General features: G+C 36.6%; 1 protein-coding gene across 1 annotated transcript; it reads left to right on the top strand.

Annotated features, from left to right (window-relative positions):
- The first annotated feature begins 8,060 nt into the window (after positions 1-8,060).
- Positions 8,061-12,522, top strand: LOC118751355 (aminopeptidase N-like). Its single transcript, XM_036486160.1, has 6 exons — positions 8,061-8,623; positions 8,695-8,850; positions 8,925-9,399; positions 9,476-9,714; positions 10,902-12,138; positions 12,217-12,522. Exons 1-6 carry the CDS (start codon positions 8,061-8,063, stop codon positions 12,439-12,441), a joined length of 2,895 nt encoding a protein of 964 aa, XP_036342053.1. The 3' UTR covers positions 12,442-12,522.
- Positions 12,523-17,350: the final 4,828 nt, after the last annotated feature.

The raw sequence follows: 17,350 nt of genomic DNA, 5'->3' as shown, positions 1-17,350 counted from the left end.
TTCTATGTTTTTACCTATAAGGCAGTGGCCTGTTAGATATTAGAGATTAGATGTTAGAGCCGCCCGTAGTTCCCTCGCAGCGACTCCCCCTGCGCTATTATTTGCGGCCGCTTGTCGCCTTTCCCCACAAGATCCATGCCGTTAGACCCCCCCTATCCCATTGAAGACTGGCTTCGCGGCCGTTCCAGCATTTAATAGGCACCCAGGGCTACAGAGGTTACCCCAGAGCCGTTCCTGAAATTCCCTCCAAAGGGCTAGAAGGAGAATTAGGCACTGCCTTTCCCCGATTTGGGAGACCCAACTCGATTTCACTATCCTCAATCGAGCTTTGTAGTCACTATAAGGTCAAGTGTTGTCTATAAGAACGGGTAGGATTGATTGACGCCTTAGCCTTATCTGGCGAAAACTCAGTGCCAGACGATGGGAGGGGCGACTCAACCGTTGCCTACAATAACCAACTTAACGGCAACATGATCTGAACGTACTTCGAGGCCTTCCAGGGTTTTAATGCGACGGAGACAAGTCACGGCATTCTTCTGAAAGCCATTTATGTAGGATGCCCCCCCCCCCCTTCCATATATTCAGGTTACACTGTGTGACGCCATGGCGAGATTAAAAAAATTATTATGACAATCTCATGTTAAAGTTGCCGTTCGTTTTGTACATAAGAACCGTAACTAAGACCATTGTTTTGTTTTTGTTATCGGTAAGTCATATAGCAAGTACCGGTACTCTTGCCTGCAGGGTATAAACATTGCAATTTAAGTTTTATCAAGTACGTGCGTAACTGCGAATGAAAAGTGCAAGTGGAATGCATACATTTTTCATCATATCTTGAGTCCATAGTCAACAAACCCAAGTATACAGCAATGCGGCATTTTAATTATTATTATTTTCAATATGTACTTATGTATGCATGTACATAAGAAATTTGTTATATTGTCATAAGTCACATTCATCACACAACTTTTCTTAACATCAACTACCTTTTTTCGGGTCCTATACAAAGTTTATAGGGTTTCCCCAATCAATGGCAATCTCACTTTTTAATCACGTACGTGATTATGACGAAAGGAAATTGAAGGTAATTTACAGATGTATGTCAATAGGTCCCTGAGATATTTATGAACTTTTTTATGTACACTTGTATGTGGGTATTAACTATTATTTTCACGTAATCAATACATACATATGTATATGTATTAGGGTTATGACTTTTATTATTTAGATTCAAAAGCCAAAAAATTACATTACTTTGTTCGGATATAAAAAAAAGTGTCGCGCATTACAGAATTTCTATTTTTATAAACTCAAATAAAATCGACATCGCTCGATGTTTTTATTTCACTTGAGAATCCCACATAAGGAATAGAAGTAACGAAAATAGCGTCACAAAGTTTACCATACAGGTTTAAGGTACGAACGCAGGTCAATAAAGATGCATTTTATGAAAATCCAATTCTAATACAACCAATAGTCTCCACAATCATTACGATTTATTTGTCAGAACCTAAAATATGGCCAGTAGTGTACTCCATTTATTAAGTTTTTTTCTTTGAGCTATAGTTTGCAAATTATTGCGAAATTTCCATAATTTTTAACATAAAAATTTTGCCATAGGATGCTTTGAGGGGTCAGTCCAGAAAAAATTTGGTACATTCTGGTTAACGCGTATCTTAGCAAATACGCCAAAAATCAGGTGATTTTCTGATAAAATTACTACTTTTCTTAAATTTAATTCAGCGAAAAACACATAATTTTTATCGTGCTTTCACGGCATACGTATGTCTTAACAATAGCTTTGAACTTTTGCTTTTATCTGACATGCATTCAAAAAGCATCTAGTCTTGCCTGGTAAGGATATAGCCAAATAGTCGATAAGGTAAAGGTATACATTTTCAGTAAAAGTTTTTTGATCTACCTTTTCTAAATGTCCTTGTGCGCGACATGTTTTTAAGTCTTCAAAAAATTAGTATGTTTCCCGAAGCTATCTACCAAGGGGTATCATATGACATAAACATTTGCAAAATTCAAAGAAAGTCATAACCCTAATATTTATAGTGCTTATCACAATTATATGCCACCCACATATTGACATGTTATACTCTAACAAATACTTTTTGCAATATTCAAATAAAAGAAACCAAATTTCGTAAAAATTTCGAGTTTTATGGTTAGATTTCTTTGAAAGATTTTTAGTATGATGTTTTTAGTTACCTTCAAAAAAAAATGATTTGTAAAAAATAAACGGAAGTCTTAGCTACTTTAAGCATAGTTTAAAACTTGGCTAATTCCACGGTGACGGGTGTGATATTTCAACTCACATTTTAAGGGTTAATTCTTAAACTGTAATACAAAATTCTTTAAAACGAGTATTTTGTAATAGGTTTCCGAGATATACACAATGCCTGGAATAAAAATTCCAAAACCAATTTAATCCGAACGAGTTATCTGAATTTTAGTCACTGTGACGGGTGTGAAGAGTACGCAAACCAAATTAACTACTCCTTACTTGCACCACAGTTTTTCTGCTAATTATGTCTTCTGCTTATGGTTTTAAATAGTTCGTTGTATAGTTAAATAAACATTCTCAACATTTACGCCAAAGTTGCTTGCCCCTATTGGAAATTATAGATTATATGTTACAAATTAAACTGTGACGGGTGTGACTTGACTTTGTGACGGGTGTGACAAGTTGAGCATGAATGCATAAATACACATTATTAGACAACTAAGCTAACGTTATTTCTCAAAAAATCGGATTTTACGAACGCATACAAGATTCTGCCACCTAAAGGCGGGATAGTCCTTGATCGGACTCTTCTTCGCCATTGTATGTCTTAGTAATTGTAAAGTACCTTATTTTTAAATAGTATGAGGCTATTACCTGTCAAACCGAGGCCGTTACCTGAAAAAATCGTTTCAGATACTTTTTTTGCCCTGACAAGCGAAGTAATGATATATTTTTATCCGTGACAGCATAGCTTAAGTTTTCCCATCGCTCGAGCAACATATCTTTATGATTAGCTTTATCATCGCTGATCACAAACAGATATATGACACATTTCAGATTAGCTGATAAGTAACGGTAGCAGTCCCTAGCCGAATTTATTGAAGTTTGTCAAACTTTAAATTGTGACGGGTGTGACATGTGACGGGCGTGACCAACATAATCGGTTCTTTTTTCGAAAATAAAAGCATATAAATACTTAAAAGCAATTCGCACATATTTCCCTGTGTCATAGCGTTACTTTCGTCAGCTTTTTTTACACTGTCCAAGATGTGTTTTCCTTCAAAAAATAACTATTTTGTGTATCTTGTGACGGGCGTGACATTAAAATATGCTTTTCTTCAATATATAATAAAATATTTAGTACTTGCCCGAAAAATTTGAAAATTACGCCGTTACAATGCTAACGAATTTGTCTCTCCACTGACGGTTTAAACAATGCAAAAAAGGTAATAGACTACGAAAATCAGTCTTGTAAATTTTGAAAAACATTAACCTCTCATATGGGTTTGTAAAGTAAAAAAAATATCTGATTTTTAGATAAATTTCAGAATTTTGGCTTTCAGTCTTGAAAGTTAGATTTATTTACTATTACTTACTGGAAATAATGCAGTCATATTCTTTAGTTTATTTTCGTTTCATTCGGTATCGATTACCGTGGAATGAGCCACTTGCATTTATACTGTTTTTGTGAAAGAACAAACTATGTTTTCATAAAAAATTAAAAGAAGATTAAATAATAACAAAATTTATAGACAAAACTTCTGAATATTTGGGCGACGTATAATTGTGATTTGCGCTATATATTTATCTACTTGGAATCAATGTTTTAGATTTATTTGTTATCGATTTCGCGATGAAGCCTCGAACTCCGATAAGCGATACGCAATAAATCTCTTCTAGGTGCATACCGTATAGCAACACGAGCTCTTATTTGCGAATGAATAGGCGAATTATAGACTTATAGGTTTCTAGTTAACTCACTTATGTAGGATTTTGCAAGCAGAGCTGGGGACTTTATGATAACGATTACATTTCACTTACGATGCTTAATTGTAATCCTTAAATTATATACGATAACGATTACTTTAATTGCAATTATAACATGCTTGATTGCGAATACTTTAATTCTAAGGATTAAAATTCAACGAAAGTACCGTTTCTGCAAACCTCGTTATCCGAGGTCGCTCAACCTCCGTAATGTCTGGTTCGGGTCAGTTGGGCGTCAAATATGGAATATTGAACAAAGATAAGAATTTATATACATAGGTTTTTGTTGTCGCTGAATCCGAATACTTATGGGGATCAGGCCAACGTTATTTAGAAGTCAAATTAAAAATAATTGTTTTGAATTTTCAGGATTATTCAATGAGTTTTTTCCTACCTAACCTTTAAATGACCACGAACCTGACGTTCGAACCTCGGATTCGCATTCAGCGCGTCGTAGAACATAGAGATATAGTTGTTTGGTTTAATATGTGGAAAATTTTTTTTGTAAGCCTATGTAATTATTATGGAATAACAAAAGAAAAAGTGTTTAGTTAAATGTTTTGCGTTTATTGTAATGTAAATAGTTACACTAATTTAATATGTAAGTGCTATTGTGATAAAAAAGATATGTATATGTATATGTATGTATAATTTCCAGTCATATGTAACTATGTCTAATTGTTGTGGGTATTATGTTTTGTTTTTTTTTTTGCAATAAATCAGACTCCCTGATGAAGGCGTGAAGTACGCCGAAACGCGTAGGAGAAAGAGGAAACACAGTTTGCCTTTTTAATATACCGGCCGGAAAGCTCTACCAATGACCCAATAGGAAATTTTAACACTGGCCTCAAAAAACAATCAATAAGGACTTACATTGGTAGAATTATAGCAATTTCTCCTCTGAAAATATATAGAGAATCTAAATTAATTAGTAAATAGTAGCGTTACAAGACGAAAATTGATAATCGAAATTTATAGATCTAACAGCAGAACAAACAAACGCCTTTCGAACGCGTTCAAGTCTTTTAATGTGGTCCCCATATAAGAGTAGCCCATTAGTAAGTAAAGTCACAACCTAGCCTTCGACTGAAGGCTAGTAGAGGATATGACTTCGCGGGCTCTGATGTAATTTAATTGGCTGTGAAACAAAGGTTCGGAGTAAAAAACAACTCCAGGGTCGGTGATTTCATTAAAACTAGTTAGCCGTTAATTACCAATAAAATAGGAAGTATTTGAACTGTGAGCTCCGACCTACGAAGCCACTTTTCTATTCGTTGAACTTAGCTGAGCTAAAACCCTATTTACAAGATTAGTTAGACCGATTCTGGAATACGGTTCGGTGTTTTGGAATCCAAGGTATCAAATTTACTCAGACAAGATAGAATAAATTCAAAAACCATTTCTAATTTTTGCTTTAAGAAATTTCCGTTGGGTTTCTCAATATAACCCTTATACGGCCTTATACGAGTCGATTAAAATTTATTAATCTTCCTACACTTGTCAGTCGCAGGGAAATGCTTGCTACAACTTTTATGGTTGAATTACTGACAGGCTCACTTTCAAGTCCGCTTCTTATGGGTGAAGTTAGCCTTAATGTTCCCTCCCGTGTATCAAGGCAGTTGTATCCCCTATTTTTGAAAACCGGTAAAACTAATTTTGAATTACACGAGCCACTGCTTTGTTTATGCCAGGATTTTGACTCTCCTTCCAGCATATTTGATATACATATATGATTTGCTTTTCAGCATTAAGAAAGCGATACTATCCTCTCTCAATAAAAGAATCATTAACACATACTACGTTTATGCGCATATATTGTTTGCAAATAACAATTTGCAAAATCGTAAACTTTGTCGTATAAACCCTGAGTTAATTTTTTTTATTTGCAAATAACTAAATTACGCAAATAAGTTTCGATTAGTGGTACTATTTGCAAATAAGCACAAGACGCCGCCATTCTTCAGTTTGTTTTCTTTTTCGATGGTCATGTTATTGCCTTTTTATAAGCAGGCAATATTAAAAAAAGAATTTTTCACCGTCAAATAAACAGTGAGCTAGGTATTTGCAAATTATTTTTATTTGCAGGTGACTTACGTATAAACGTAGTAATAATGACATAAAACCAGCTGATGAATTTAGTTCTTTAGCTGAACAGTTTTAGATCTCGACACTTAACAAACTCCTGCCTATCGTGACTAAGCCCAAAAAATTGAAAATATTGGATCCGTACGTCATGCGGACTGCGCCCCTCGCGCGGATGGGCAGGAATGGAGGGTAAAAACCGTTGGGATTATTATTATTAAGTTAGCTCACCCCACTTAAATTGGTGTTGTTTTTCCCACATTTTCATTTTTATACCCTACTACATGCGTAGAAATCAACTAGATTGCAAAAAAGATGTTTAAAATAGCGTAAGGCTGTAAAAGGGGTGTACTTTCAAAATCAGAAACAAAACTCTTTGCTTGTGCTTAGTCTACCAAGCTCATATCATTTCGGAAGGAACACATCTTGAACATTTGCCACTTTATTAAGTCCATATGGACATGGCATCTTTGTAGGCATGTAAGCCAGCATTTCGCTTTGTTCTGCGGATCTAATTTGATTTGGTGATGCTAATTAGAACAATTTACTACCTACTGTTTGAGTTCCAATAAACTTTAGAAATCGCAAAATGTTACTCTGTGGCTCAAAGTAGTTATAATTATTAATTGATATTCCAACTCTGTTGTTCCCAAACAGGGTGCTGAGCGAAGTCCTTCTAAGGTATGATATCGGAAAAGAACAGGTTTCTGTATACAAAGAGCAAAGCCATAGCTCGTCAAAAACATTAACGCAAATCTTCAACTATGGGCGAGACCCCTTTCCAAACCGTTTAATCTCATGTCCTTTAGATCCTTACAATGAAAATTTATTGTTTCACCATTAACACTTCTCAATTGAGACCTAATTATCACCTGCGTAGCCTTTGTTTATAAATTTCACTAGGAATTGCTATCAAGGTGTTCTGTTAGACCCCATTAGACCAGGCTAATGGCACTTTAACCTACCATCATTATATGTATGTTGGTCAGGGAAGCCAACTCGTGGGGAATAACGCCTACATGTACATAATTAAATTACTCCAGTATGCTTTGCTGCAGAACTATATTTCAAATTTCCTTTCGAAAGCAACTACCTTGTTCCTTACTTCTCTGGGGAAGTGGTATCCTGGGACCTGGGTTCTTAACATTTCCATACTCGTGTTTAATAATACCTTTCCTCTGCCAAAGCCATATCTGGAAAAGTCTAAGAGAGTACGCTGGGCTGTCCGATCTATGGCTCGTGGTCTAGAATCACCACTGGTGCTCTCGTCGGACATATGCGCATCATAATGCATACACAGGCCAAGCGACTGCCCATAAGTATGTGTAAGTAGACCAATTAAATATCCACTCAAGTATCATAATGTATTTTACACATGTGTATGAATATACTTAAATAAAAACTCATTTAGTAAAACTAGTTCGAGGGTCATATTTATTTAAAAAGTATGTCACATATACATAAGTAGATAAATGAAAAATAATAAATAAGATATTTACCAATCAACTTACACGCCACTCTTAGATATACTTTAAGATCGTTTCAATATATATATATATATATATCTATATGTATAAAGCCACAGCGACTTCCTCTATATATGTATGTGTGTAGATAATCTTCACAAAACGTTTATTAACATGGTGAAACATTGTGTTTTCAAGAGTCCAGTCGATCACTCGAACATATTCCATTTATATGTATGTACTTCAAATTTACGATGGGTTTATATATGTATGTACATATTTATGATATGCGCGTATATAATCAAATAAGTATGTAGCAGCGTCTTTGAAACAATCGACATCTGAAGCATTTCTAATCAAACCCTACGGTCATAAAAACCTACACTTACAAATTAACTTATGACTCGAAGATAACAATTTCCAGCTCTAACTTAGCAATCTTAAAAGGCTATTCCTCCGTTCGGAGCTGAACATTTTGTTAATTGTGTTGCGGCCGCTTAGCTGATCGCGTAATGTATCGCAACAAAATGAACCTGAGTGTTGCAGTCCTTTTGGCCACTTCATTGGCCTTCATTGTATCCTGTGAAGCGGCAACACACGGCATTCCACCGCTCTTTGGAGAGAATCCTTCCGCACGCATCGTAGATGGGAAAATTGTTGCCTCCGGTGCAGCGCGTGCAGTCCTGGACTATCGGCTGCCGAACACAACCGAACCTGTGCACTACGACGTCGAAGTGACTACGAATGTGCACAATGGCACAACGGCATTCAATGGTACAGTTAAAATTCAAATAAACGTTAACGAAGATACAAGAATAATAGTTTTGCATGCGCGTCAGCTAAGTAATTTCACGGCAACTATTTCAAACGCTTCGGTAACGGGAGGACAAGTTCAAGCGTTAAATATCTCATATGAAGAGGAACGAGAATTTCTCAGTTTGACGCCAACGAACCAATCGTTAACGTTCAATAAAGGCAGCAGCTGGCTTCTGACCATCGCCTATCAAGGTGAATTGCGTACTGATAACGGTGGATTTTACTTATCCACCTACGATGATGACAACGGCACGGAACGGTGAGTGCGCACTGGTTTTATATCGCAGGCATTTTTTTATATGCAGAATTTCGTATATTCCGTACCTTCAGGTATATAGCAACGACGCAATTCGAGTCGACCGATGCGCGCCATGCCTTCCCTTGCTACGACGAGCCAGCCAAGCGTGCAACATTCTCCATCGTTATTAATCATGATCCCTCATATAATGCCATATCGAATATGCCTTTGGATGAGGAGGCGAGCAGGTAGAGTGCATTATTATCTTTTGAAAAAAATAAATATATGTAAAGCAATGACATGTTCCTTTTTTCTCATTTAGACCCGGCTACTCTGTCTTCCAGAAGACGGTTAATATGCCCACTTACTTGGTAGCGTTTATTGTGTCTGATTTTGAATATTCTGAAGGTGTACTGTATTCACGCCCACAACGTGTCTACACACGACCAGGCACTGTAAGCGGTCAGGAATTCGGTTTGGTTTCCGGTTTGTTGCTGCTGCAGCGACTTATCGAATACTATGATGTGGATTTCGCACTACCAAAAATGTATCAAGTAGGCGTGCCAGATTTTGCAGCTGGTGCCATGGAAAACTGGGGTTTAGTTACATATCGCGAAGAATATATAATATATAATAAGAACACATCCACAACTAGTACACAAACAAATATTGCCACAATCATCGCACACGAATACTGTCATCAGTGGTTCGGTAATTTGGTAGCCATTAAATGGTGGACGTACCTTTGGCTTAAGGAAGGCTTCGCCACCTTGTTCTCCTGGCAGGCAACCGATGCGGTAAGCGCTTGAAAGGGATATTTTACTAGCTTAAGGCTGCTTTTATTTTCAATTTTGTTTTCTTTACACCGACTAGGCCTATCCTGAATGGGATATCTATCAGTTGTTCCTCACCGATGACTATCAACGTGCACTTACCGCCGATGGTACAGGTCTAATGAATCCAATGAGTCATTATGTGCAAACGCCATCTGAGATCTCCAGCCGTTATGATTCTATTTCGTACTCGAAAGCCGGCTCGGTGCTGTATATGTGGCAGTGTGCGTTGGGCGACGAAGTATTCCGCCAAGGATTAAATCTTTATTTGACTGAAAAGTAAGTTTATACACAGGGAAATCTATGCAAAGATTTGTTAAATTGTTTTTGGGTTTTAACATAATTTAGCTCCTTTTGGGTTTGTATTATCACTGCAGAAATTGGTTAGGATCAGATACTATCAGTGAATTTTATTCAGGGAACGAAAATAATCATTAATATGAAGGATTTTTATTTTCAAATCATTGCAAAATCCTTATTTTTTATTAATAGCTTGGCGATCATTTTAATCGTTATTTTCCGATATTTTTTTCGATTAAAAATAACCGTTATTCTATGATTTTAATTTTTCGGATAAAAATAATCGATATTCTTGGACTTTCTTTCTATCATATTATAACTTTTTTTTATAACTGTTTTCAGATTTCATTTTTTTGATCACATAAGATTTAAATCCTTCATAAAACCCCGATGTCTATTATAACGGTAAAGAATGATCGAAAATAATAAAAGTCCAAAAAACGGTTATTTCTGATCGATAATAATTAAATCCACAAAATAATTATTAAATTATGATTTTTATTATAAAAATCAAAACGGTTACGGTCCCTGATTTTACTAAATTTTAATGGATTCGAGTCCGCCTATCTCCTTTAAGAAATCTCTAGCGAGAAAAGGGCTTATAGCTAGCAAACGTAGAGTAATCTTAAATTATGATATCCATGCTTTTTTCTCGAGAAAACACTTTTTTATGTTTCGAAATTCATTGATCTCAGTTCTTATCACCCTAACGTACTACCCTAATGTCAGTAAATTAAAACTCTCCCAAAGTCATTAAACTTTTGCCAGGAAATTATTTCCATTATTCCAGTAGTACTATTTAAAAATATATATATATTAAATAATGTACGTAGGTTTCAACGAAAAATTTAAAAAAGTGGCTCTCCAGGTTCAGCAAAAGAATTCCCCAAGTTGCCTTACAAAACTACTTTAGACTCGAAGGTGCACGGCATATTATTTTCCTGTAAGTGGGTGCGGTCTAATGTATATGGAAGACTACAAATGACTTCTTATAAAAAGGCTTAAGAGAAATGAACTACAAAGAATGTTAGGTGAATAGGGTTAGCTTGGAGCTGCCGGTTAGTAAAACCACAATTTTAGTTGGCTTTAAAAGTTTTCTTTAAAACCAAATTGAATTTTTATGTCAAAGACTTTTTTCATTACTTCTGCTTTGCATTTTCCCACAGTCAATACAGTGCTGCTGATGAATGGCAGCTCTTCGAGGCTCTTAGTATTGCAGCCGGTGCACAAAATGTTCCGCTTCCAGCGACAATGGCCAATATGTTCTCAAGTTGGTCGCAACAATCTAGTTACCCACTTCTCACCGTTACACGTCATTATGAAAATAACTCATTCACCATTACACAAGAAGCTTTCTACGATAATAGCACCACAACATCGAACCAGACTTGGTACATTCCAATTAATTATGCACACAAATCAAATCCAGACCACCGTAACACTACCGCCTCGCATTATTTGTTGAAGACAAAAGAAATTCACATCACCGACAACAATTTAGCCGCTGATGATTGGCTGTTACTGAATAAACAGTCCACCGGTTTCTATCGCATCAATTATGATGAACGTAACTGGAACCTAATTATTGATGCGCTCAAATCCAATCCTTATAGGTTTCATCCACGCAATCGCGGTCAGCTTATTCATGATGTCTATAAGTTCAGTTCAACAGGACGTCTCGACCAAAGTACACTCTTCAATTTGCTACAATATCTGCCTAATGAAGATCAATTTGCTCCTTGGTCTACGACTTATTCGGTGATCAACACATTAAACAGATATCTGAATGGGGATAGTGATTATAAAAATTTCCAAAGTTTCGTAGCCTCTTTAGTATCAGACCTCTTCGATAAGTTGGGTGTGAATGATGCAACTGGCGAGCAACATCTGGTGAAATCTATACGTAGTATCGCCATTAACCTCGCCTGTTTGTCAGGCATTGAAAGTTGTCTAGAGGAGACGAACAACAAATTAAGGGCGCTCATTGAAGACGGCATCGCAATCGAACCAAATCTACAATCGCAAATATATTGCAATGGTCTACGTCAGTCCGATGATACAGTATTCGATTTCGTTTTTAACCAGGTATTGCAGTCCAATAATCAGGCATTCCGTCGCACACACATCACTTCATTGGGCTGCTCGCAGTCGGAGTCCCAATTGCGAAAATTCGTAAACAGCTCAATTGATACTTCAGCCGATTGGCGTACTCAAGAGCGCATCACTTTACTCAGTGCAGCGTACTCGAGCAGCAGTACCGGATTGCTGGTAAGCATTGATTTCCTCAGCGACAATTGGGAAGCATATAGTAATTTGAATCCCGGTTTCGGTGGAGATAATCCACTCAATACAGCCGTGGTTGCCATGTCCAGCTATGTAGTTAATGAAGAGCAAAGACAAAAAGTGAGTAAGACGTTGTATAGCAACTTTTATGAACCAAAATCAATATTTTTATATACAACTTTTTTAAAATTTCTACAGTATTTGGATTTGGTGGATAAGGTGAAGGATAGCGATAAGGTGCAATCCAATTTGGAGACTGTCGTCAATACGAACATTAGATCCAACTTTGAATGGTTGACCAGAAATCGTGATCCGATCATGCAGTGGGTGAACAACTTCACGCGCAGTGGCAGTGCCACACTCAGTGCTTCATTGTTAACCGTCTTTACCACGCTGACGGTTGCATTGGCGCGTTACTTGTAGAACTTGAGCTTAAAGCCTTCTAGCTCTTACCAATTGTGATGTGATAAATTTTTGGTGGAACATTTTATATAACAAAATTGAAGTAGAATAAAACAAAAAAAAAAACATAAAAACTATTACAAAGTAACTTAATGCCGATGGAATGAAGTCCCTGCCCTTTTACGCAAACTTCTCAGCTCTAAGAGGGGTGGGCTTTATGTTCGCCTCGAGCTATGGGCACACCTTTATTCTAAAAAGCTTCGAGTTACTGCCGATTCGAAGAGGCCACTGCACGCCGCTTGTGGGTCCGAGAGGATCTTTAACCACCTGTGGGTTCTGTAAACATATTTAGGTATCTGCAAAAGAGGAGGCTTCAGGTTGGTTGTTCTCTAGTGTAACACATTTTAAAGAGGTTAAAATCTATTCCGACAGCCAAGCAGCTATCAAGGCTCTTAGGTCCTTGTTGGTTCGTTTGAAACGGTTAGCGATTGTTTGACTTTCTTATCGACTGCATCGGGTAATTACGCTATTAAACTCATTTGGGTTTCGGCTCATAGCGAAATTTCGGATAACTGCATGGTCGATGAGCTGGCAAGGCAGGGAACCCTTGACGAATTGTTCCCGGTAAGAGGAAGTCTGGGTGCTCCTCTGACCTTATGCGGTCTACTTCTGGACAGAGGGGCGATAAATCGGCTTAGCGTGCGGTAAGCGAAGACCTTGGCATGTAAGGTGACTAAATCCATTCAGCCACGTGCAGACCGGGGGCGGCCAAGGAAGCTCTTGAGACTCAGCAAGTTATATCTCTCACTACTGGTGGGAGTTCTAACTGATCATTGCGTAATAGATACGACTGAAGTAAGACTGAATATCATCGATGACCCTTAGTGCAACAGGTCCATGGAGGATGGGGCGGTAGAATCAACTTAACACCTGCTGCTCTGGAGCACGTCGGCTCGCATTTCTTCCACACTCCCGTTGAGCTTTCGCGTGTGAAGCTTCGTGGTGAGCACGGTCATCGTCCTGTTCCTTCCCCCTCTGTTTCTACCCTCTTGCTTACCCTGTTTTAAACGAGTTCAAAAGAACTTTTCGACGCAATACCCATTATCCTCTGAGTATCGCTGAGTATTATAAAGTGTGTGTCTTTTATAAAGACTTGGACTTCACTATGCATATCTGCTCAGGTAGATTCTAGAAGAACTTTGAAATAATTTCCTTTCAAGACTTCACTACTTAAATATCTGCTAAAGTGGAAAAATCTATATTTTTTGTATTTAAATTTTTTTATCTTCCTATTGAACGGCATTCTTTTGGTAGCACGTTCCGAAAAATCCTACTAGAAAATTATATGTGCCGCTGTTAATACATAATAATTAATAGTAAATATGTACACCGGGTAATTTTATAAAACATTTTCGTTATGCGATAGTTGAAAATTTTACTATTCCGCCACTCGAAAACGACAAATTGGCTTATCTCTGTAGCAAAGGTAATAAAGACTTACCCTTTATTATCTTCTGATATTTTTATTACAGCTACATAGTTCGCTTGCGATTTTTACCTGATTGTGAAATTAATGCAACATCGACACGTTTGCCAATAATATCTAATAATAATAATTTATAATTCCTTATCGGAAATATTGATAACAACTAGTATCCCAATCTAGTTATTAAAGAAATAATATTTGTGTTATTTGCCACACGTGACCAATTTTAACACATATATAAGCCGATTCTTAGAAATGTGAATGGTTACTTACGACATGGATTTCTTTTATGCCCTATAATGTGTCTCAGCAGGTACAGTTTCGCCAAATCTCTGCAAAATTTATACAATTATATGTATAAGTGTATGTACACATGTAGGGAGTAAATACATCCTTCCTTGTTATGCATAGCCCTTTCAGCCGCTTTAGTAACTATGTGCAGCTTACATTTTTTTTTTTTTTTCTAAACCAATTGTCACAATATCAGAAATACTGCAAGTTTAGTTTAGTTGGGTAGATGCAAAAAATACCACTATAAATGTGATCCATTATTAAAATTTTACACAAAATCACACACTTCCACAATGAGATGTTTCTCAAAAAACATAGAAAATCAACTAAAATATTTTTGGGTTTCAGTAAGATTATAAATTGATTTCTGGACACTGTCACATCCGACATTAGAATGTGGTCATCGATAGTCGATAGTCACAACCATCGATAGTTTTGATACTATCGAAAATGTCGACACTATCGATAGTTTTGATTGAAAAAGTCCAAAAATTAAATATAACAACTTTTATTGAAATTGAGATCAGAATTGCTAATATATGTCGATATTTTTGTTAAGGAACAAAAGTTTATCAACGATTTTTGGCTCCAAGCAGCATCTGCGCTCTGAAATATGTATGTTACTGAATAATGTATGTATGAGTGAAAACTATTGATAGTGATTACAAAACCATCGCTGTTTTCGATAGTCAAAAACCATCGATGCTATCGATAGTGCCATCGATACTATCGATAGTGCCATCGATAGAAGTCACTCTGTGCATCGCGCAATTTGACTCATTCACTTTGTCCTAGTTCACCAACAGACCCCGCCTATACTGTTAGTTCGAGGCAGAAAAATAAGCGTCCCTCCTTTTGAGACTGATAATATCGATGTCATGGCTATACTCTAGCGATTGTACGTTTTTAAAGGAAGTGCTACCTGAACGGTTCAGTACTGCAGCTCTATAATCTTCTCACTGTTTTATGTATATTAAACGGCTCGTAGAGGTCCTTCCCAATTCTGATGCAGTGGGAGTATTGCTGAGGCAGAGATTCAGGCCTTATGGCGATAATTAAATAAGATGTGTAAGGAATTTACAACTTCAAATTTGGTTCTTATGAGTCCCAATCACTTCACAGACGATGAGATTCAGCCTCTCTCGACCTATTAACTGATGCTTAGAAGACTGCTCCTTTTGTAATTGGCACATATGGCAAGTTCACCTTTCTGGTGAATTGGGCAGAGTACACTTAGTTCCAATCGGCAAGCATGCTTTAGTCCTACCATATTCTACAGCTCATCGCCATCGCTCAGCTGACAGACCAACGCCTCCGGCTGTTTTGATATTTTTGAGTAGCGCTTCTTCTACTCGAATTTCGTAATTTTCGAGAAGTGGAACTTCAATTTTATCATCATCGAATGGAGGGTGCGAGTCGTCGTGTTCACGGGAAGCGTTAAAGAAATATTTCCTCTATAACTCAAGTGTGCTGTGAATATCAGCCACCAGCTCTCAGATCGCCTTCTTACAGAAATCTACCCCGGTGTTAAAACATTTATTAAGTCCGATGCACGTTCTGGTATAATATTTTCCGTACAAGTTTTTAACTATAAATTCAATATTCGATAAATAAGTAATAAAACTTTATATTTGCGTTATTTCCTCAAAAAATGGAGTATATGCCAATCGAATTTCACAAAAAAGCATCAAATATTTTCTTCGTATGCCTTGAGTCACCCTACTGTATATAGCATACATACGTAAGCGCGAATAGTTACTGCAAGCAATTTGTCTCATTCATAAATTACAATTCTTTATGTCAAAGGGATTAAATATATGGCCACACGACATATGTATATATGTATCTGGAAAGAAACCACCCTGCAAAAAATTGTGAGACTAATCTCTAAAGAGCTTCTTCCGAGACTACTCTCAATCGGGTAAAATTGGGCATGAATTAGTCGCAACTAGTCTCATGCGGGTATAATTGGTTCATCCCTTACGGGTATAATTGGAGATCAATTAGTCCCCGACTTATCGCTAACGGATACTATTAACGATTTAATGATATTTACATACCTACTCAATGAAATTTTATGTGCGGCGTTGGGATGGAGAGAGAAACAAAACTATTAAACCCGGGTCGAATCGCAGCTACCGCAAATTTTTATTTCTATTTTGTAAAATTGAGTATTCGCTTTTTATACCCGTCCGGATTAGTCGCATTTTTTGCAGGGCAATGAAACTTTAGACAATAAATTTATTGCTCTATATGTATGTCTACATAATAACAACCCAGAAATAATTTTGTCAAGGCCTTCCCTCTATAAGGTATTACAGAACTGTTCCTAAGCAAGTGCAAAGTACATCTAAACATCATCCCTAGAATGGTCCAATTTTTGTGTGGGGGAAAAAATGTCATCCCCCATATTTATAATATCTATAACAACTTTAAATTTTCCACTGTAACCAATATATGGTGCTCAATGGCCTTGAAATGCGCTACTGGATAGCTGTGAAACTGGTTGCCGTGACAATTGAAGGTTCTGATATTTTTTTAGATATGTTTTTAGGTTGCTTAACTAATGGTTTGATTAATATACGTACAAAATACTTCTAGTATAAAATATGAGAATCATGAGCATCCTATAAATTTATACTTAGAAACGTAAAGTTTGGTACTAGCACCTCGTTTGGCAAGAGGAAAAATTTTTGAAGGTGCCCCAAACCCTATCTCGGAAAAAAATTGTTTGCACCACTCTAATCATGTAAGAATTTTGGCATTTAAAATAGCGGACCCAATATGACGACCAACTTTTATAATTTTTTCGTTTTCACGACAAACTGATATACATAAATGGGGAGTTTTCGAGGTCGCTGATTTCGAATCTAGTAATAAATTGGCGACCAAATTTTATAATTTTTTATTTTTCACCAAAAACTTATATATAAGGAGGGTTTTTGATTTCAATAATTTCAATTCTGATGTCGATTTTTGAAATTCAAAATGGCGAATTCAATACGGCGTTATCGGAAAAAAATGTTGTTTAAAAATTTTTTTAGTTTTTGCTAAATACATATATGTATATTTCTAATTATGGCTGCTTCAAATAAAATATTTTCCCTTTATATATAATGCTGTTTTCGCTTCTACTGAAAAACGTTACCTTTT

Source organism: Rhagoletis pomonella, unplaced genomic scaffold, assembly GCF_013731165.1.
Source record: "Rhagoletis pomonella isolate Grant_MI unplaced genomic scaffold, Rhpom_1.0 Rhpom_scaffold_00658, whole genome shotgun sequence".
NCBI lineage: Eukaryota > Metazoa > Arthropoda > Insecta > Diptera > Tephritidae > Rhagoletis > Rhagoletis pomonella.
This window is presented reverse-complemented; position numbering and strand designations above follow the sequence as displayed.